The sequence below is a fragment of the Microtus pennsylvanicus genome, chromosome 4 (genome assembly GCF_037038515.1).
Source record: "Microtus pennsylvanicus isolate mMicPen1 chromosome 4, mMicPen1.hap1, whole genome shotgun sequence".
Lineage (NCBI taxonomy): Eukaryota > Metazoa > Chordata > Mammalia > Rodentia > Cricetidae > Microtus > Microtus pennsylvanicus.
The window spans coordinates 144,198,806-144,221,223 of NC_134582.1; the positions used below are offsets into that span (position 1 = coordinate 144,198,806).

The 22,418-nt window shown below is 41.5% G+C and overlaps 1 protein-coding gene across 1 annotated transcript in view; it reads right to left on the reverse strand.

The window, feature by feature from the left end:
- Odad2 (outer dynein arm docking complex subunit 2) overlaps nucleotides 1-14,314 on the reverse strand; it is a 154,721-nt gene extending 140,407 nt beyond the window's left edge. Inside the window, exons 1-5 of the mRNA XM_075971115.1 lie at nucleotides 14,277-14,314; nucleotides 13,206-13,338; nucleotides 10,586-10,847; nucleotides 3,090-3,247; nucleotides 574-760 (exon numbers count right to left, since the gene is read on the reverse strand). Of these exons, the coding sequence (XP_075827230.1) occupies nucleotides 574-760; nucleotides 3,090-3,247; nucleotides 10,586-10,809 (569 nt within the window). The 5' untranslated portion in view covers nucleotides 10,810-10,847; nucleotides 13,206-13,338; nucleotides 14,277-14,314. The remainder of the gene's footprint in view (nucleotides 1-573; nucleotides 761-3,089; nucleotides 3,248-10,585; nucleotides 10,848-13,205; nucleotides 13,339-14,276) is intronic.
- Nucleotides 14,315-22,418: the final 8,104 nt, after the last annotated feature.

Here is a 22,418-nt window from a genome sequence, read left to right on the forward strand (position 1 = left end):
CAGTAACACTAAATACACACAAATGTCAATTTCTTTTAAAATTGCTTCTTTATTTGTGTGTACCTGTGTGTGGGCACATGTGCAGGCAACAGGCCATCCATTGAGGTCATAAGATAAGCTGTGTGAGTCAGTTTTCTCCCTTCACCAAGGGGTAGAACTTAGGTCATCAGGCTTCGCAGCATCTGTCTCTATCTGTTGAGCCATCTTGCCTACTCCCAAGTATTCATTTCATAATAAGAGCACCACAGACTAAAAAATACTAGAAATATAAGCACAAGTTGTCCTATATAAACCCTGCATGCTATTTGTATTGCCACTTAATGATATGTGCAGTTATCTAAAGAGTCTTTGAAAATAACCAGGTGTTTAAAGCCTTCTGGCCTGAAGAAAACCCCATTAGACTATCTTAGCATTGGTAAGAAATTGTCATTAGATCTTGTATAAATAAATACAATAGACTGGACATTTTGTTCCTGTAAACTGAAATGTTAACTCAACAGCAGTAACTTCCTCTCTACAATACTGAAAGCATAGTTTTGTAACTAGTCTTGAACTGCTTCTCTTCACACTCACAGTGAGATGTGCTTAAGGGAATGATTGAGCAGATGCAGGTCCAGTTGCTTCAGCAGGATGGCAATTTTCCTTTTGGTATACGTTTCATTGTCTTTGTTGATCGTATCAAGAATAGTTAAGGTAGTGGAATCTTCTTTCGTTTCACCATAATCCGAGCCCAAGATTTTCACGATAGGGTCTCTGTTAGCTGATAAAAAAAATCTATCAATATAAATATTAAAGATTATCCAGATACAAAGACTAAAAAATCCCACCAAATTCTCCTTAACTAGCTCCTTGAATTCAGTTATCTCTGGCCAAGCCTGTTAGGTTCCTCTCTCTTTCTGAGAGTCTGTTGTATTAGGAGCTGTCTTCAACCTCTTCATATGCTCTTCCTTGTGTTATATCAGCTGTTATATCCTTGTGTTATATCCTCTTTCTAGTAAGACCAAAACCAAGACTAACGCCCTTCTTTTGTTGACTGTAGGATACTGTGTGCAGTAGATACATTCAACTAACATGCTCGGAGTTGGTTTGAAGAGAATACTTTTGCCTACAAAAGCTATGCCTGCAACTGTTTCCAATTCCTTGTCTGCACCTGTCTATGCCTGCCTTTGTTCCCCATTCCTAAGCTCTTTCTTTCCCAAGAACGTTTCCTTCTCTCTACAGGTCTGCTACAATTTTTCCACATGCTTGAAGTGCCTAACCTATCAGTGCCTTTTGGTGCACACAGTCTGACCTCTTGATGATAAGGGTTGGGAAAATCAATGTAGCCAGCATTTGCCTGTGTTCCAAGCTGTGGAAGACAAGTAAAAACTCCTGGCCAGGGTTATACAGAAACAAAACTGGATCCCAGGGATGCAAAAAGTGGAATTTGTAAAAGTCAAAAACAATATAGTTAAAAGTAAGGGGAAATGAGAGAAACTTGGTTTAGAACAGAACATTCTAGAAAAATGAAACTCTGAAATTATTAGGATGTGGAGGGACAATGTGCATAAGACAAATTCTAATAGTCTAACAACACTGAAATGATGACTTTACCTTGCCAACAGAAAGTGAGCTGTGCCATAGAAGATTGCTTTGTATGATTTGATGTGAGACAAGAAACAGAACCAAGGAACAGGCCACACGTCAAGCACTTCAACTGACCCTCCTTGTGACTGTTGTTTAATAAATATTTTTAAAAAGACAAAAAATAAACAGCAAGGGAAGATCTGACTTGCAAATGATCCTGTGCTATGAACCTTACATAGCATGATCTTACAGAAAGGACAAAATTTGTCAAAGAATGATGACCAGTTAGCTAAAACAAGTATACAGTGGTCCCCGGATTATGTCTTTTCTGCTAACTGTCTTGAATCTGACTCTGCACTCGGGATTTCATCCCTACTCAAAGTAGTAGCTTTGTTGTATAGGTGGCTATACAATGAGCAGCTGGAATGAGATAAAATGAAGCTGCTTGCACACAGTCATGCTTGCAGAGGTACATGAAGGATGGCAGTACTCTGTTCTATCATTCTTTGCCCTCCTGAATACTGAGTCTGCACTGAACCTGGATCTAAGCTGGCAATTAGCTCCAGAGACCCCTGCCTGTCTCATCCCCACAGTGCCAGGGTCACCTCTGCCCAGATTTTTGTGTCAGTTCTGGGGTTTGAACTCAATTCCTAATGTTTGCACAAGTGTGATTACCCACTGAGTCATCTCTCCAGCCCTAACATTTTTATTTTTAAGGAGCATTCTCTCACCTCACATAGAAGTAGGCAGAATTTAGTTTTAACCACATTCCTGTAATTCACTAGTCACCTATTCTAAGCCCACAAAGACATAGGATACATCATTACCTATGAGTGGGTGTTTCTCCTGATGGGAAATGTGTGTAACCCAAGTTTAAGAGGTAACTACCACAGTACTTTCCACATTAGACACTTATGGGTGAATGATAATGAGGTTAGTGTATCTCTTCAACAAAAGAAACTCTCTCATGGAGCTGAATGCACATAACTATTCACAGAAGAAGTCTGTGATGGTTGAGGAATAAGAGAGGAACATGAGAAGATCTGTCTCTGCCCGGGAACAAGCTCAAATCCCTATTGGAGGAAACAGACGTCATGCACAATGCGGTCTTCCAAGAGGAGGTAGACTCATGTTGGTCCTGGAACCTGTCTGCTAACCTGAGCTTACATACCACAGGGCACTGGTCTTCCAAGAGGAGGTAGACTCATGTTGGTCCTGGAACCTGTCTTCTGACATGAGCTTACATACCACAGGGCACTGGGTCTTCCAGAAGCCGTATGTGAAAAGTGAGAAACCTAGAAGGCTGCTCCTGACACATCAGACTTTCCATGTAAAGCAGAAACTGGGTGTGGGCACTAACAGCTCAGCCAAGGGAAATGAATGACAATCCTCATGAAATGGTACATATGACTTTTTAATCTTTTACATGGTAGATTTTTTTGAAGTAAATATAGTAAAGGTCTCCCCTTCCTCCAAGATTGTGTGTCTGAAAGCTCAAATGCCAAGTGGAGAGTCCATATCACCTTCAATACAGGCCTGGGCCTCCTGCAGCTTGTTGTCTTTGGCAGCTGATAACAACTGTGCCAGCTGCCCAAAGCTCCTGACTTGAACGTGAGGCACAGAAAGAAACAGCAGGGGCTCCCCGTCTTTATCAACTTCTTCTGATTTGGCAGTCATTTCACTACAAAATGGGGGTGGAGAGAAGAAAACTGAAGTTATCTTCATACCAGAAGACATTATGAAGATATTTCTACATTGTACCCCCAATCTCCAGGAACTAGAACTGACTCTGACTGGAAGCTCTCCTGCTCAGTGACAACTCGAAAGCTCCCAGCAGCCACTGTGGGCACCAGTCCTCCTGGAGACATCATCCCCACAGTTCCTAGAATTCACTCCGAACTCCATTCACCATGGTTTTCAGGTCTGTGTCTCAAAGAATCTGCTGTTTTCTGGGGTCTTTTGAACAAGCTCCCACCAAGGCCCTCACACTCTGGGGTTCTCCAATGTTACTTTATTTGTGAAAATTTTTATGCCACAGTAATTAGTGGTTGGGAATTTCCTCCACCACTTCGTGTTTGCGAACAGAAAGGCAAGCTAGGACCTTCTGCAGGCTATCCCCCCAGTCTGAACCCCATAATTCAGTTTCTGTGTCCTTAGCATTGTAAGCAGTTTTTCCGTTTCAAGAATAAAAATTATTCAGTTAAGTTTTTTCATTCATTTTACATACCAACCACAGTTTCCCTCCCTCCTCTCCTCCCCCGATCCCCACCTCCCATCTATCCCCAATGGCCTTTCCCTAGTTTTCCAGGTTTGTGCTTTATCCATTTTTTTATTTTTGGTTGAAATTTAAATAAGAGTTTCATGAGTGATATTGATAGATTTCTATTACTTATAGCATGAATTACATGTCTAGTCTTTCAACCAACTACTGCAGACATTATTTCATTACATGTTGATACCCCCAAGAGGTGCTTGCATCTGAATAGCCCACAGTCTGTACCGAAGCTGCAATGTGGGCATTTCTTAGTTGGCATATCTCTTAAAGCTCCTTCCATCTCCTTGATTACCAAGACTTTATCACAGGAGTCTTTGAGAGACATTTACCCCAGTCAACTGGCACTAAGCAGAGAAAGAGACAGTGGGAGACAGAATAATAGCCTTCCAAAATAATCCCTTTGGAAACAAGGGATTGAACTGATAGACAAGCAGGCAAACTAAGTTAAGGAGTATGACCCAGGAAGACAACTCTGCTTCTGTACTATTAGAAGCAAACAGGGAGGTAAAGATCCTTAAGAGGATGGAAGCTGGGTGACAGCTCTGTATGGACACAAGCCAAAAACTGGAAGAAACTTGCAGGGGTTATGAACAGGAAGAACATATTCTCCTGCAGTCTTATGAATCAATGTGCCCTATCATACTTTGATATTTTTCACCCTGCAGATTCATTTTAGATGCTGCCTGCCGGAAGATTAGCTGGTCTGGTGGTCATTTGTGGCAGCAACAATAAGCTACCACAGGATCTCTCTCAGTGTGGTACTGCCTGGTACCCATCTCCAGTGCCTCAATTAGTAACTGCATCTAGAAGATGCTGACTAAATATCTGTGGGATAACTGAATGCATACAATACATGCCAACTTGGTCATGACATCTGTGTGGAAACTGTCTTTTCCACATAACGAGCTCCTGGGATACTCTGCAAGATGAAGGCCATTTCTAAAGGTGACTGACTCCTTTAAAAGAATGGTCACTCTGTGGTAAATTGATGATCATAGGGATGAGCTATAGACTGACAGCCAAAAACATAAAGCCATTGAACTGGGCTAGTGAAACTCATGGTGGGAACTAGGCAAGTGTGTGGGGGGTGTCTCTCACTGCTTACCACCTGAAGTTTATAATTCAGCAAAGGTATGAGAGCGACAGCACCACAGGGTGCACAAAAGGAAACTTCAGTTTCATCATTTCTAACATCTGAACATCTTGGAAAGAAAAACATTGCACCCCACTCAAGAAGAATGGGCTGGGCTGGAGTGAAGACTCAACACATTAAAGACCCCGCTGAGCAAATCTGATGACTCATCAATCCCCGGAACTTACATGATGGAAGGGGAGAAACAATTTTTAAAAGCTGCCCTCTGATATTGACATACATGCTCACACGCACACACCATATACATGTTTAATAACAGATAAACTTAGCAAATATTAAACAAAAGAAGGTGCTGACAATGAAGCCCACTGTCCAACTAGAGAGACTTTCAAACTGGAATTGGAGAAATACTCCATTGATACGACAAATCAGGAATGCAGGAAGATATATATTAAAATATATACTAAAATATTTTAAAGCTTCAACATGACTTTAATGTTCCAAAAGAGTAATTACTCATAAATGTACAACTAAACAATAGCACAGGAAAAGAGACTCAGAAGGTATTTGTATTTTAGGGGTTAAAAACACACACACACAAAAATGTGTTCAGTAGCAAACATTAAACAGGGCTGGGAGCACAGCTCAATGACACATCACTTGCCTAACATGTGTAGAACCGTGGGCTCCAATCACCAAAACTGCAAACAAAACAAAGCAACCTGTATGTTGTGACCAAGGAAACAGACATTTCATGATAGTACAATTGCCTCCCACAACACACAGTTCTGAAGGTTGGAAATAACCCTGAAGAGAATGTAATTCAACCCTATTTATAAGTGATGAAAAAAAGTAAAAAAAAAAAAAGAAAGAAAGAAAAATTAAGGCTTGTGAAAGCAGGGTATCGGCATGGTAAAGAAGAACCTGCCAAGCTCCAGTGGATGGCACCAAGCCTATGCCAAGCCTGTGATCACACAGACAACTGTCAAGCTCAATGGATCACAAAACAAGGCAGACAGACATGAGAATTGTGGGTAGGAGGAGGGTGCTCAGGGCTGGAAGGGAGATATAGGGTAAGCATCACCAGTCTTGTATACATAATGAAAATATTCTAGAACAAGTCTAATTCATAACAATTAAAAATGCCAAACATTAACAAGAAGAGAACACTAGTTTATTTGAAAATGAAAACTATTTCCCCCAAAATAAACTACACTGGAGAACTATTGGCAAACATTCCTGCAGGATTAACATGTAGGGTGTAGTTCCAGGAGGAACACATTGCATTCATCTATTCAATAAGAGCCTGTACCACACTAGGCAGTAGTAGCATACGATTTTAATCCCAGGACTCAGGAGATAGAGCCTGAAGGATCTCTGTGAGTTCAAGGCCAACCTGGTCTACACAAAGAAACTCTGTCTCAGAAAAAAAAATAAAACAAATCAAAAGCAAAAGGAACCTGTACCAAAGACAACAGAAGGGTGGATGAAGAAGAAGATTATTTTTTTCTACACGTCTAAAGGATTGGATTTGAGTATCAGCTGCTCACTCACCAGGAGAAGGCAGGTCAAACTTGAACTGGCTATCACAAAGAACACATACAGGCCAGCATAGGTTAAAGAATAATTGTCCCATCAATAGCTGCACAAGACACAGTTTAGCCACAGGGCAGACTTGAGGCAGAGAAAGCTGACTTGTAGAACAAGGGGCATAGGACAAAAGATTGTCACAGCAGAAGCATCAGCTCAAGCATTGAAGGATATTCCTGTACATGAAGGGAAGACTGGGCAGGAGTTCAAGGCAGGAACCTACAGGTCAGAACTAAAGCAGACACTACAGAGGAAGGCTGATTACTGACTTGGTTCTCCTGGTTTTCTCAGCTATCTTACCCATTTCAAGCCAATCTGTCTAGGAATGGCATAACCAATAGTGGGCTGGGCCTTCCTACATCAACTGACAATTTAAAAATGCCCTTAGGCCAGTCTAATAGATGTAATTCTTCAGATGAGAATCTCTCTACTGGAATATGTTTGTTTCAGGTTGGCAGGAACCATGATATTACATCCCTTGATAAGGTTCATACATCACTTTAAACCATAGCCTTTCTTTATCCCCAAGACCTTGTGTTACTATTAAACTATAAAACACAGTCCAACTTTAAAAGTCTAAACGTCTTTAAAATTATAAAAACTTTTAAAGTCTAAAGTCTCTTTAACAATCCAAAATCTCATTTTGTGAGTTTCTGAAAAATCCAAAATAAGTTGCAAACTTTTTAATCCAAGGAGAATGATCCAGAGCAAAATTACAATCTGACATCTGGGACTTGCTCATGATCTTCTGGGCTCCAACAGGCTTGATTATTATTACCTATCCATCTCTGCTTTTTACAGCATACATAGCTTGTCTGGTAGTCTCAGGCTAGCTCCACTACATATGTACTGTTATCCTTGGTGGTCATGAAATTTTCTTGGCATCTCCAGTATCCAGGAATCACCACTACAACCAAGACTTTATTTTTACCAATGGCTTCTTATCGTGCCAAGCCTCAGTTTTCTCCCAAGACCCTTTCAATCCTGGGGACTTCACTACAACTAGGGTAGCACCTATGCCAATGGCCTCTATTAGCCTTTCATGATACCAAACCTCAGCTCCTTTCTTTGATGCCTTCAAAACCCATACCACATGGGAAAGTCTTACACATTGCCAACATTAGCATCCACTTTGAGATGCAGTCTTGGCCCCTATAGACCACAACTTCTATGTACGAACTCCGAGGAAGTGTTTCCTAGAAGATTGTACCTCGGTAATTCTGGTCTTTTATTAATCTCAGATGATTTTTTTTCAGCTCCAGCTAAGCTGCATTGATTATTCTAGCAAAGTAAAGGTTTCAAATTAGTGAGGCTAGTCTCTTGTCAGCCATACCTGATTCTCCTGCCCCAAAAGACCAGAAACCACAGATTCCCAATGGAAAATATCACACAAATGTTCCCAAGAGTCTTTGAGGGACTCTCAAGCATCCCCCTGAAATTTCATTAGCCTCCATCATCTGTTGGAGTTGGAAGACACAAAGTCCCAGTGTCTTCTTGATATTCTCATGTTCCAATCTCCTACAACAGCTCAGTAAGCGCTGAACACTCTTGGCATTTCCAGCTTCAAGTTCCAAAATCCTTCACATTCTTCCCACAAGAGTCCAAAGTATAAGAGCCAAATGGCCAGGTCCATCACAGATCACCCCATTTTCCTGGCACCAGTCTCTGTTCTGGTTTGCTTTTTGTTGCTGTGGTAAAACACTGACCAGAGCCAACCTGGGAAGAAAGGGTTTATTTGGTTTACAGGCCTAAAAGAAAGCCTAAAAGAAAGGAATGAAGCAGAAATAATACAGGAACACTGCTTACTGACTTGGTTCTCCTGGAGTTTTCAGGTACCCTTTTTATGTAATCCAACCCCACTTTCCCAGGCTGGGCCCTACTACATCAACTAGCAATTAAGAAAATCTGCCACAGACATGTCCTCAAGTACATCTGATGGAGGCAATCACTCACTTGACATTCTCTCTTCCCAGATACGTCTGGGTTTGCATCAGGTTGACACTGCCATGACAGAGCAGCAGCATGAGTCTATTTATCCCTCTCTGCTCTCTGACCTTGCATGTGATGTGATTAGCTCCCTCCTGCTAGTCTGACTCTTCTTCCATAATGGACTATTACCTACAACTGTGAGCCAGACAAACCATCTTTCTCTTACGTTTCTCTTGTCAAGGTGTTTTCTCACAGCAACAAGAAAGAAAACTAAGATGCCAGAGGTGTGACCTTGAGGAAGACATTGGGACTTTGTGTCTTCCAACTCTTTCATCTTTTTCCAGGTACCATGAGGCACACTCTTCCACCACATATTTCTTTTACCTCATCATGGTTCCCAAAAAGGGGGTGAGGCAGAAAGAAGTATCAAAGTTTTTCCTCCTTTCAGTTGATTGTCTCAGGTATTTTCTTACAGTCACAGGAAAGTGACTCTAGGTTATTGACCATTCCTTAATTTGTCGTGTGAAGCAAGAGTTAGAGTTAAACACAAAGCATTTAGTATTTTCTGCTATGAACAGAATCTTATCTGTAAATTTTGCCTTTTTATAGGCAATCAGTACCCATCTGGTTTTCATTAGAGCCACACAAGCATGGTTTAATTCCCAGCAAGTGATACTACTGAACCTCTCTCATCCAACATCAAAGGTTTCTTCAGTAAAGGTCAGAAACAAAAACAATTGACAGCAAAAGTTTCTTAACAAATTTTACAGAAGTAAAGTAGTCAAGGGGCCACTGTTTTCAAGATACACATGGTATCAAAATGTCCAAGCCTCCCACTTAGGGGGGGACAGCATGCAGGAAGACCGCAGGCAAAGTCTACATATGGGAACTAAGTCAAAAGAATTTGTTCAAAAGAAAGAAAAACAGTGACACATTTGAGGAGTATATTGCATCCCAACACTAAAAAGACAGATGTGGTCATGTTTGGACTTGGCACACAGAAGTAGTGCAGAGGCCAGGTATGATGACAACTTTTCTGTCATCTGCTCTAAAACCATCTCTGTACAAAGTAGTTAATGTGTTTCTAATAGATTTTGCAGCTGAGTCCATCTTCCAAACTTAAAAAAAATGAACTTAAGTAGAAGCAACCAAAAATTGGGCATCTATAAATGAGCAACAGTAGGGCAGATAGTGAGCTTTGGAATATGCACCATACCATTAAAAATTAAAAAATTAAGAAAAGGCTCTTCAATGCAGTTTAGGAATGGGTTTGCAATTGTGAAAATGAAATCTTGACTTTATTGTCCAAACAATCCCAAGGGAAAGAAGAAAGCTATCTGCAGGAAGCTTCAGAGAACTGGGAAATTGCTTTTTATGAGATCAGTTTTTAAGGGAGAAAAGGAAATCTCAAAAAGGGACAAGTAACAAGAAAGAGAGTGACCAAGCTACATAATTAAGTGAGGGTGCATGCTCAAGTAAACACACACATTACAGCACACAGTGAAACATATGTGTATTTCTAACCATGGCAATTATAAGTCCACACATATAAGTATGCATATGCACACACACATGTTCACACACATATTCAAAAGAGATGAACTGTTACCCTACCCTTTAAGCTAGTGGTCGAATCTTTGTAAATTGCATTTTTGAGCAGGTTGCTAAGAATTTCCTCCCTTAAGGATCATGGGTGGGGAGCGGTAGGTGCAGCTCTGACATGGCCCCAGCCCGGGGTTCTAGTTTCTCTTCCACTGAGCAAAATCCTCCACCCTCCTCTTGTCTTTCTAGGGAATGATATGGTTAAATACTATAATGATTTAGCTATATCACAAACTAGGAACTATTAATATCCAGAAGGTCATATAGATGAGTGGAAAGGCAAGCAGGAAAAGGGAGTGGACATTGGAAGTTGAGATCTGGAAAATGCATCCTCTATCAAAAGGAATGACATTTGCATTAAAAAGTAGACAACTCCCATGTTTGCCACTTGAAATACTCTTAAGTTTCCTTTGTATGTCCACTCTGCAATATCCAGTTTAGGGAATTATTATTAGGCCTGACTCCTCTACCAGTCAGTGAAACTCTATACAAAGTTGTCACTAAATTCTAGAAGCAACTAAGTAACTTACCTGATAATATAACCTGATTCAAATGCTGAGGGCTCCAAATTTGTTTTCCACTCAAGTGGTTCTACAAAAATGAATTTTGCCTCTTGGGGATATTTATAAATGAAAGACTCCACAAACTTATTAATTTCATTCAATATTGACTCGTTCAGTGGGGTGATCTCCAGGGTTCCAGTTCCATACCCTGCAGCTGTCCACTGTGCCGATCTGGTCAACGCCACACCCATGGGTCTGTTAATACTCCAAGCCAACCACAGAACACAAACTACAACAAAACAGAAGGAGTTAGAGGCTTCCACATTCTCATACAAACATTCTTTGTCCTCAAGATTTTACTCTAGTACTATCCAACCTACAGTCTACATTTTTAACAATCTAAACTTTCTTCAATGCGATAAAACAGCTAAGCATAACTACATAAAACTAACTCGTATTGAAGGAGTTTCCAATATCAGCCTGCCCTAAAGTTAATAATGCCTTTTTAATTTCCAAGGGTCTAAGAAAAAGAACAGCTGGACAGAAAGCTCAAAAAGAGAACTTCAAGAATGGAAAAACAGAACCAGAGATTGAGAGTGTTGTTTCCCAGCCTAAAAGAGGTTGGGGGTTTAGTGAGAAGTGCACATTTCATCTGAGCTACACATCATTTAGAATTAGGCAATTAAACTAATTTTTTTGTTTTGGCTTTCTCAAAGTCATAGTTTCTGAACGGGCGCAGTGATGGAGGAAAAGCCTTCTTCCAAGTGCCTTAAGTCCCTCACATGCCTCTGGGGTTAATAAAAAATAGGATCAAACTGTGACTGTGAATTGTTGAAAATTAAATATTTTAATTTTTGATGAGAGTTAATACAATATATTGTGCTTATTCAGGGTATCTGAGAGAGTCCCATATATCCTGTTTGTAGATCGTGTGCAAAACAGAAGCATTGTTTTCTTAAGAGTAAATGCGGCAGATGTGGGGACTGGGCAGAGACTTTTTAGTCTTTTTTTTAAACAGGTTATCAAAACAGTGTAGCAAGAAATTTAAAACAAATCCAAATAAAATATATTTTACTTTAGCTAAACAGAAATTAGTATGTAAAAATATGACTTTATCTGAAACATTCAATAAGAACAAAGTCACAACTTATTTTAAAAATAATATTATTTATAGATCATCTATATTTTGTAAAGCCATTGGCTGTTAAAACCTTCCCTCCAGAATATTAGATTGTCCTAAAAAGGCTTTGAAACACAAGGTTTGACACAATAGTGGATATTTTACTTTCTGTACCATATTAAAATTTGAAATCCAATAGTAGGAGTTCAGCAGCTCTCCCCAGAGGACCATTTCCTGCTGGGGGGCAGGAGAGCAACATTGTAGACATGCCTATTTGTTGCTACAAAATGAGCAAGAGAGACATTATTGGCATTTAGTGGTTAGTGCCAAGGATACAAATCTTCTTCTTATGCCCAGTAGGAAGAACTCTGCTGAAAAACTTTGGTATTTGGAAAACTTCAAATAAGCAATACGGCAGTCTAGAATTTCCCTCCACTTTATGGAAGTAACAAACCAGTTTTCACAGTTTTAGTGTGCACTGGATACTTCAGGCTTGGAAATACCATATAAATGAAACAAAAGTTTGCATATTTTGCTCCATGTGGAGTTTTAGTCAAGAGCTCAACACCTTGGAAAATCACACTGTCATGACAATGTCAGCCGGAAAATTTAAGTTACATTCTGACCACTGGTATCAGCCTGAGTTTGGAGACAGACATACCACATTGAGGTAATTCTATCTCAGAGTGGATGACTCCTTAAGATATTCTAATATAGTGATGCTTAAACATTTACAATTCTTTTTCTTCACAGAGCATTATCAGTGTTTAAAATTATATTACCTATACAATACTATTATCTGTACTCTTGGTTTCAAAATACTAAGGTGTCATTACAAGGTATTTGTTATAATATCCAGGTGTTTTAGAAAACCACTTTCCTGTGAGTCTCTGTCTCTTCTAACGTTCTGTCTCCTCTCCTCTCCTGTCCTCCCCTCCCCTCCCCTCCCCTTCCCTCTCTGTTTTTCCCCTCTCTCCCCTGTCTGTCTACACACACACACACACACACACACACAGTCACACACACACAGAGAGAGAGAGAGAGAAAGAGAGAGAGAGAGAGAGAGAGAGAGAGAGAGAGAGAGAGAGAGAGTTAGTTGTTGGTGAAGCAAAATATGATGTACAGATTTTTCTGTGATTTCTTTTTTCTATTCCTAATTGATGGAAAGTGCTTTGGTGTCAAATGCACAAGCATGTGTGCCTGGCACTTTAGTTACCTAGTGTTTTGAGAATAAGTATAAACAATGGAAATGTGCAAATGCTTTATCTAATCCATAAAAGCTTCAGGGGACGGTCTGCCTCTATTTAATTATAAGTGTGATCTTTGCTTCCAAAATCGTACCTGCAGGGTGTGAACCATCTCTTTCCTTCACTCTTTCTAAAGAACTGAGTGTTATAGATTATACGTGACTATGGCAGTCAGGCAACACTGTGGTGATTTCTTAGAAGACACTTTAAAAGGAGCTGAGACATGCAAAAAGTTCTTTCACTTACAATAAATTTTTATAGAAATGTAAATTTAACTTACATTTAAATCTATGGAGATTCTTTTTCCCAATCAACGACGAGGAGCCCTCCAATGGACAGCCTCTTTAGCGCATTAACTGGAGCCCTAAGAATGCCTTAGACTCTGGGACAATCCAGAAAGCAAGAGCAATACTCTTAGGAAAGAAAAGGAAAACAGATGGTGTTCAAACAAACTCTTACAGTTTATCAAGACAGTGTCTCCCAGCCCCATTGTCAACAATCCATTAGTTCTTTTAACCTTAACGACTACAGCAAATATATAACAAGCATCTCTGAATTAATGTTTCCAAGTTCAGAGTTAGAAAAGAACAAAGTATACGTGTGTGTATGTGTGTGTTTGTAAAATTGTAACGACTAATTACTAGTTTTCTCAACTCTAATAGAATTTTTCTTTTATGCCACCCTCCAAGCTTTCTCTATCATTAACAAAACGCAACAATTTTGAAAATAATCTCTGTAACAAATCCAGTTCTTCGGAGACTATGTAAATCTCCAAGTGTATTATCGATGGAGAGCCAGGACATGCCTGGCCACTCTATGCATGAAGAAACGATTCAGCATCCCCTAGGAAATGAAGTTTCAGAACTGACATAAACAAGGTGCGATTTAACTCGACCCTGTAGGTGTGAAGATACAGGACCCAGGCACTGAGCAGGCGCATTTCAAACCTGAGGCTGAAGTGCTGAGGGCACTAATATGGTGAAGATATGGGGGAACGGTGGGCGGTGAAGGCCAAGGTGAGAGCAGGAAGCCAAGCAGAAGGCGGAGAGGAGACTGGGAAGAGGCGGGAAAGGAGGAGTGGAAGGCCAACTCAGGGACAGGAGGAAAGTGAAGGAAGGAAGAGGAACCGAGAGGGTGGAAGAGAGGTAGAGAGAAAGAAGACCGCCGAGAGACTGGAGAGGCTGGGTAGAGGATGAGACAAAGACCTGAGAAGGTTGAAGAGGCACAACAGTGGGACCAAGAGGGACACAGTAGGATGGAGCAGAGACGAAAGGAGAACCAAGGACAGAGAGGTCCGAAGGAAATTTAGGCTGCGCGCCCCAACACTGTGCATGCCACCGCGGCCACTCACCTGCAGTGTCGCCCGGCACCCAGGCACCCGCGCGAGCCGTTGCTAGGATGCACGTAAACACTGCCCTGAAGTGTTCAGCGCCGCAGCCCTGGGGGAAACCCACAAGCCCTGCCTCCTGCTCCCGCTGCACTGCTGCCCCTAAATCCTGAAGCTCCCCAGCCCTGCACCCTGAAAACATTGGGATTCCTCCTGCTGCCTGCAGAACCCCAAGACTCATTCCAGCCCACTCCACCATCTCTGAAAGACTACAAAAAATAGAACAGAAAGCCCTCAGAAAAGAGGCGTTAGAATATTCTGTGATGTTTCACAGGCTTCCAGACAAGGGTATTCTAAGTACTGAATCCATTAAAACCCTCAAAAATAGCACTGGGACTCTCTTAGGGTATCGGAGGTGTGTAGTTCCTTTATTATTAAAGTAACTATGATAGAACTCAGACACACAGGGCTAAATATACTCAACAATTAGCCTTCTGCAGAAGACTGAAGAGAAATGAAAACCTCTCTTCAATCGGCAAAAGAAAAGAAAGCATTGTCTTTGTTCATTAACATACATTTTCTGAGATTTATTGTATTTTTAATTATGTATAGTGGGGGTGAGAACGTATGTTCATGTGCCAAAAGAAGAGAGAGTATCTTCCAGAGCTGGAGTTACAGGCAGTTCTGAGGGCCGGGAACTAGACTCTGGCCCTCTGCAATAGCATTGCCTCATTGAGATGTTCTTGACCCCATTTGTAATCCCTCTACCAGCAAGGTAACCCAGGGGGCTTAGAGAATGAAAAGAAAAAAAAAAAGACCATACTGGTTGTGGACCGAGAATGAACAGTATACTCTCTTAGGGTACCAGGTATGTAGATGCAGTAGATGAATTAAGGTACAAGACAGTTGAACAGTCCCCAAACATCAAAGGGGAAAATGGGAAGTGATAATAAGGAATTGCATGCCAGGTCTACAATGTCCAAGTTCAATTACAGACCTCTGGAGACAGGAGGAAGAAAACTTTAGCCTCTCAGAATTTTTGAGCTCTTTTATTTCCATTTTGAAAGCATCCATGTCGTTGAGGATGAAATATTTTACTCAGTGGAACCTTCACCTGCAGAAAAATCTAGACTCCTCTACATCCTTCATTCCAAGAAAGACTTCCCAGAACTTCTCTGTGGCTTGTCACCTGTCTCCTAGCACTGCAAGAAAACCACAAGAAGTGCTGTTTCCTTCAGTGTGTGTCCCTAAGATCTAAGCAGGTGACAAACACACAGAAAGAACAAAATTGTCAAATCACATAATGAATGTTAGCCTGTTTCCTGTCTCTGTTGCACAAGCCAATAGAAAGAGAGTTCATTTTCTTGGAGAAAGATAGTAGCACCTGTCTGAGGATTACAAGTAGCTGTATTCCTAGAAAAGAGCCTTCAACTTCAAGAACCCACTCAGAAGCGTGCCATACAAAGGCCCTCCTGCACGGCTTTCATGTAGGATGTGGGCCCACAACTCAGTTCTCCATGTGATATAAAAATCTACTGGAGTTCTCAGGAAAAGACTTGATCTGCCAGCCATGTTTCCTTGATACCACCTACCCTGGCTAGGGTGTGCCACCCCTGCCTGGCACGTAGTAGATAGATATTAGATCCTTTGCTAGCATCTATAGGGCTGTCAGAAAAGGGATCACTCTGGTATTATAAATAACTTAGATGTATTTTATTGCCGTTCTGGAACCTGGAGGTTTCAATCAAGGCACAGTAGCTGCCCTGGGGCTGAAATGTTCATGCCATGGCCTTGTCCTTGGCTGACAGATGGAGGGTCATCTTCACATTCATATGGCACTCTCTTTGTGTGCCTACCTTCATGTAAGTGTTCCCATTGGTCCTATTGGACTAGAACTTTCTCCACTGCATTCATTTTAATTTGATTGCTTCTACAAAAACCTTATGAACTCTATGATCATAGCTAGAAGTCCAAGGGCTAGCTAGGTGTTTTAGTCCTGAACGACTTTAATTTGAAAGACCCTCGACGAGGACCTCTTTCCGGGAGGAGACCTCCCCAAATGCCAAGGAACAAGCCGAGACCGCACGGATGCAAATCGCAAGAGGTTTATTGAGTAGACACAGGTACCTGTGGGCAGCAAGTCTTTCGGAGGACTTGCGCACCTGCCAACTGGAGGGCGGGCTTTTTATAGGGAAGAGCAAAAAGCAAGTTTACAGAAGCAAAAGCGTGGTTATCGGAATGCGGCGGGGGGCATGAATGGTTTCCTCTCTCAGCATGGATGCCTGGCAACAATCATCCTGTTCCTATCTTATAGCTAACCTGCTTTGTTGACATATCCTGCTCTCTCAAGCACATGGGATGTTCTTACGGGAGCAGGCTGGCTGCTGATCCGGAGAATTTTTTAAAAGCAAACAGGACGTTCCCCCGGGAGCATGCTAGCTACGGGAGGGGGGGTCTGTAGGGTCTTTCAAATTCAGTGCAAATTCATAGCTTGTCAGATTGCAAGAATTCATTTGTGTGGGAATGGCTGGTAATGTGACCATTTCCAGACTACACCAGGCCTCAAGTAGAACTGGTTTGTGTTCAGTATCTTAACCAGACAAGGACTGCCATGGAGGTGGCTGAAGGAAAGTACAGTCACTTAGACTGTGATTAGGTCTTGTGGGGCAGGATCATTTCAAAGAAGTCTTCAGGGGTGATGAGGGAAAACTGTATGAAGTCTTAACGACAAAGATCAAATCCTCAGGTCCTGTGTGGCCTCATAGAATATATTAGTTAGGGTTACTCTTGCTGTGAGGAAACATGATGACCAAAGCAATTTGGGGAGGAAAAGGTTTATTCAACTTTTGCTTCTGCTTCACAGTTCATCATCAAAATGAAGTCAGGACAGGAACCCAAGCTCAAACAGGGCAGGAACCTGGAGACAGGAACTGATGCAAAGGCCATGGAGGGGTGCTGCTTACTGACTTGCTTCCCTTGGCTTGCTCAGCCTGCTTTCGTGTAGAACCCAGGACTACCAGCCCAGGGGTGGTATCATACACAATGGGCTGGGCCCTCTCCTATCAATCACTAATTAAGAAAATGCCCTATAGGCTTACTTACCTATGTCCTGATCTTATGGAGGCATTTTCTCAACTGAGGTTCCCTCCTCTCAGATGAAGTTAACTTGTGTCAAGTTGACACAAAATTATGTAGCACATGAAGAATCAAAGGAGTCCAACCTCGTCTGCCTCCATGTGAACCCTGCTATTCCGTGTCGGTATACACTGAACACCTAGCCCCACGGTTTAGAAGTCAAGTTGCTCCTTCTCCTCACAGTCAAGTTTTCTTGACACTCAAATGTTTTTAATACTAATCGGTGCTGGCACCACTTCATTGGGAACCTCATGTACTCCATTGTGTGAGAACATGTGGTGTCTAGTCAGCCACTAAAGCAAAACCTTTGTTACACCAGTGCAATTGATGCTGATTAACAGGAGCTGGGAAATTAGTTGTCAAAACTCTGGCCAAAACATGAACACAGTGATCTCTGTGCAGGATTCCAAAACAGAAAAAGGCTAGTGTCATGAGACATAGCATACAAAGATGAATGAAGACAAAAGGTGAATGGGTTGGTACGGGTTAATCGTTCAGTATAAGTCCAGGAGAAGTACAGGATGTATTAGGTAAACCCTTTAAATCATAATAAGGCCAAAGGGGGAGAAAGAGAAAGGAGGAGGAGGTGGTTGCAGTTTATGGAAAGGTCTTTTTGTTGTTGTTGTTTGCCTGTAGTTTTGGTTTTAAGACAGGATTTCCTAGTGTGTCCTAAAACTCATAAATCTTTTGCCTCTGTCTCCCCAGTATAAGAATTGCAGGTGTGTGCTATCACAGATGTCTCTGCAGGAAGATTTTAAGCAATGAATGGCATGCATGATATGATTTGTGGTATTAGAAACCATTTTGTTGGGGGAGGAGGGCCTGGAGGTGTAGCTCAGTTGGTGGAGCTTTCTCTGAGCATGCAATAAGTCCTAAGTTCAATTTCCAGCATGCTCTAAAACCAGCATTATGGCGTAAGACTATCCTCCCACTGCTCCAGTCTCTTGAGGACTTCTTTCTTGGCCTCTCCTTGGTTCCCTTCCACTACTATGTCTTATTCTATTACCAAAACAAGTTTCTCCGTTCTGAACCTAGTCTCAGGAATCTGGCAGATCACTATGTCTACTGTCAGTTAGGGTCCTACTACAGGCTACCATCATCCAGGACCTCTATCCACTACTGGGCTACCACTGACTCCACCTAAATATGACCTTCACGAACGCTTACATGATGTTTTTGGCAAACTTCCCCTGTAAAACTTCCCCAGGTCTAGCCTAGCACTACAGATTTTTCTCCATTGTTTATTCCTGGAGTTCCTCCACTCAATCTGTTTCTCATTCCCATGACTTCTCAGGCATGAGGATCTCTCTCTCTCCCTGTCTGCTCCTACTACACAGGGCAAAGGACACAGTTTTGCCTTGAGTGGTCTCTTTAAACCTCTCTTTCCCTTTCTCTCTGATTTGAGGTAAGATATGGGAGGGCAGTAAGTACAGAGGAGAGGATCATGGATCACTTTCCAAAGAGCTCATCCATGGACATCTATCCATTTCCTCTACCTTCAGTCTGATTGTTATTAGTCAAAGCTAGATTCTCCCCCACAGTCTTGTGTTTTCAAGACTCGTTTCCAGGGTTTGTGGCACTGATTTTTGTACTATGGAGGTAGGTCCTAACTGGCTGTGGAGGTAGGTCCTGGCAGTGGGGCTGAGCCCTGGCTGTGGGGGTGTGCTCTGGCCGTGGGGGTGGGCCCTGGCTGTGGGGGTGGGCCCTGGCTGTGGGGGTGGGCCCTGGATGTGGGGTGGGCCCTGGCTGTGGGGGTGGGCCCTGGATGTGGGGTGGGCCCTGGCTGTGGGGTGGGCCCTGGCTGTGGGGTGGGCCCTGGCTGTGGGGTGGGCCCTGGATGTGGGGGTGGGCCCTGGCTGTGGGGGTGGGCAAGTTATCACAAGGAGCCCTTAAATGTTGTATTCTCCACTACCCTGATACTGTGAGGACAGCTGCTCTCACATATGCCTTCCAGCATGAACTCTTTACCATAAAAACCATGGGTGAATTAGCCCTTCCTCCCTTACATTGCCACTGTTAGGTATTTTGGTCATAGTGGTGAGTCAGGTCACTGGTTTTCCAGTTCAAAGATTTACATTTTCATAACACAGATGTTTTCCTCACTCTGGGCCAAATTGTCTATTGTATTTTTGTTTATTTAGTTGGTGGGTTTAGTTTTTTGAAGCACAAATCTTACTGTTTATTTCAGGCTAGCTTCAAACTTGCAGTTACCCTGCCTCTGGCTCCTGAGTCTGGGATTAGAGGCATGTGTCACCATGACTGGCTGACTTCTGAATCTTGAATTAGTGAAATAATCCTACAACTCATTTCTTAGGTATGTGTTCAAACTGTGAACAGTAACACAGAAAATCAGCAATGTGCTTTGAAAGATAATTGTTGAGGAATAAATTTTGGGTTTTTTTTTGTTTCATTTTGTTTTGTTTTTAAATTAAATATCTCTTTATGTTTTGACGTGTCACAATGAGTCTGTGTTTCTGTAGTAAAAAATTAAAATGATATATAGACAAAGACATATAACATAGGTGTGGTTATTTGAAAAAATATCCCTCTAAAGGGAGTGGGTGTGGCCTTGTTGGAGGAAGTGTGTCACTGTGGAGTCAGGCTTTGAGGTCTCATGTATGTTCAAGTCACAGTCAGTGTCTCAGTTCACTTCCTGTTGCCCTTGACCATGATGTAAGATTCTCTGCTCTAGCACCATGTCTGTCTGTATGTCACCATGTCCCACCAACGACTAATCTTTTGAAACTGTAAGATGCCACCTCAATTAAATGTTCTCCCATATAAGAGTTGTTATGGTCATGGTGTCTCATCACAGCAATAGAAACCCTAACTAAGACAATGGGAGAATTGAAATTATAAATTAATTAAACTTAGGATGTATGTCAAGAACAAGTGTATAGGTTGTTTTATATGAACCATGCAAGTGGTTTTGATTTTAAAATAAGATTGTATTATTAATTGACATTTTTGATTCAAGCAATTTCATTAGTAAAGGACATTTCACCTATCCCTTCCTTAATATTCACATGTTCTGCAGGAAGTTGCTCCTTTGGCTGGAAAACATGGGCAAGGAAATGATCAAATGACCAATATCTTGAACTGAAATATGGAGGGTGCAGGGTGAACATGTTACAATCTTCAAAGACATCTAAAGAAACAGGATGGAGGGGGGTGGGCGTGGCACTCACCTTTAATCCCAGCTCTCATGGGACAGAGGTGGGCAGATCTATGTGAGTTTGAGGCCAGCCAGGTCTACAAGATCAAGTTTCAGGACAGGCTCCTCCTGTAGGAAATTATACAGCCAATAGCCTTTAAGATAGCTGCCCACTGGGGCATGGCCTCTTATGCTATTTATGCTGATGTAACCGCCCACATCCAGCCTCTTTTCCGGGTGTGGGATTCGATTTCTGTGCTCCGGTTCAGCAGAGGATTCTGATTTGTGGGTCTACCCCTAAATAAATAACTGTCTATTGTTTTCATTCTGAGCTAGTGTGGGATTTCCTTTAAATGTCCTTCACCTGGCACCCATGTGGATTTGGGACTCCACACCTACCAGGTGAATGGCCTAAAGACCTAGCCAGTCCATGGCGCAGAAAGTCTCTCAACCCCGCCCTCTTGTCTTGCTTTTACCTAAGCAGTTTTTTTGTAGAACCCGCACCACAGCAGAGCTTACTATGTGCAGCATCTTGGAAATTTCCAAAGAACATGCACTACTGCCGTGTTCCCTGGTGCAGTTCCTTACCGCATGTCGACTTCTGCAGCTTTCAGTTCTGGGTTTCTTGGTCCATGTAATTGCTTTTAATTTGTCAAGCAAAGCATATTTCTCAGTATTTAACCAATACCAAGGCAGAAAACTAAAGCGGCTCAGGATGGTTCCTGTTGTGACTGGTTGGATTGCTTCTAGTTGCAACTCTGCAACCATGACATCTGCTGGACAATAAAGATTCCAGTTTACCAGATCACATAACAGGTAATTAATAAATCAATATGGCAGATTACATTAATATTGAAACTTTTAGTAACTTTTTTGTTAATGAGATGGATTGTATTCTACAAGGCTTATATGGTTATGGTGATACTTCAATTTATTGGATATTGGGACTCAGTTTTTTTCTTTATATTCTATCATTAAGAAAAAAATGGCACTTTTAGGAATGATACAGTCTTTTCAGATGAATAATGAACAGTTAGTTGACAGGATTAATACAATTAAAATCAAAAGTTACCTGAAAAAATTAATGTTATTAAAAAGGATAACATTAATTACACAGACAAAATTGAATCCATATCTAAGGGTAGTGAGAAATTAACTGAAAGAATTCATACTGTTGAATTTGACAATCAAAATTTGTTAAAAAGTTATGATAGGTTAGCAGATAGATTATCTCTCCAGGATGGCAATCTGTATGCTATCCAAGTGATTTCCAAGGATGAGGTGTTATCTTTAAAGGAGAAACTTCAGACCTTGGAATCACATGTGCAGAATGAAAACCAGAGGCTAGGTGCTTCAATGAAATCACTAAAAATATACACAGGCCAGGAGATTCAGGCTTTACAAAAGACAATAGTAAAAAAATTTGAAATAATTGAGGAAATTATCAGAGCTGATGAGCAGAGAAAGAAGGCAGGACAGGATTCAACATCACAAGTAGCTGCCAGAGATGACTTACCCAGGGTTAGCTTTCTACCCTGTAATCTACTCTGACAAAGCATCAAGTTCTAAAGGCCCAAATGATCCAAAGAAGATAGATAAAAATGATCTAAATGAAATCAAGCAAGCTGTTTTAACTTATGGCTTGCAATCCACATTTGGTAGGGAGATGATAAAGACTTGAGCTTCTAGCATCAAGGCAACACCATATGACTGAATTCAGTTAGTTGAATGGCCCCAGTTAATGTTTAAATGCTATTTCAGGGAAGGAACAAAAATTTTGGAACAACATGGGAAAGCAAAAGGCCTTGAGACTTCCCAAGATCAAAATCTTGGTGAAGGCACTTATGCTGACCCACAGGTTCAAGTTCTTTATGATG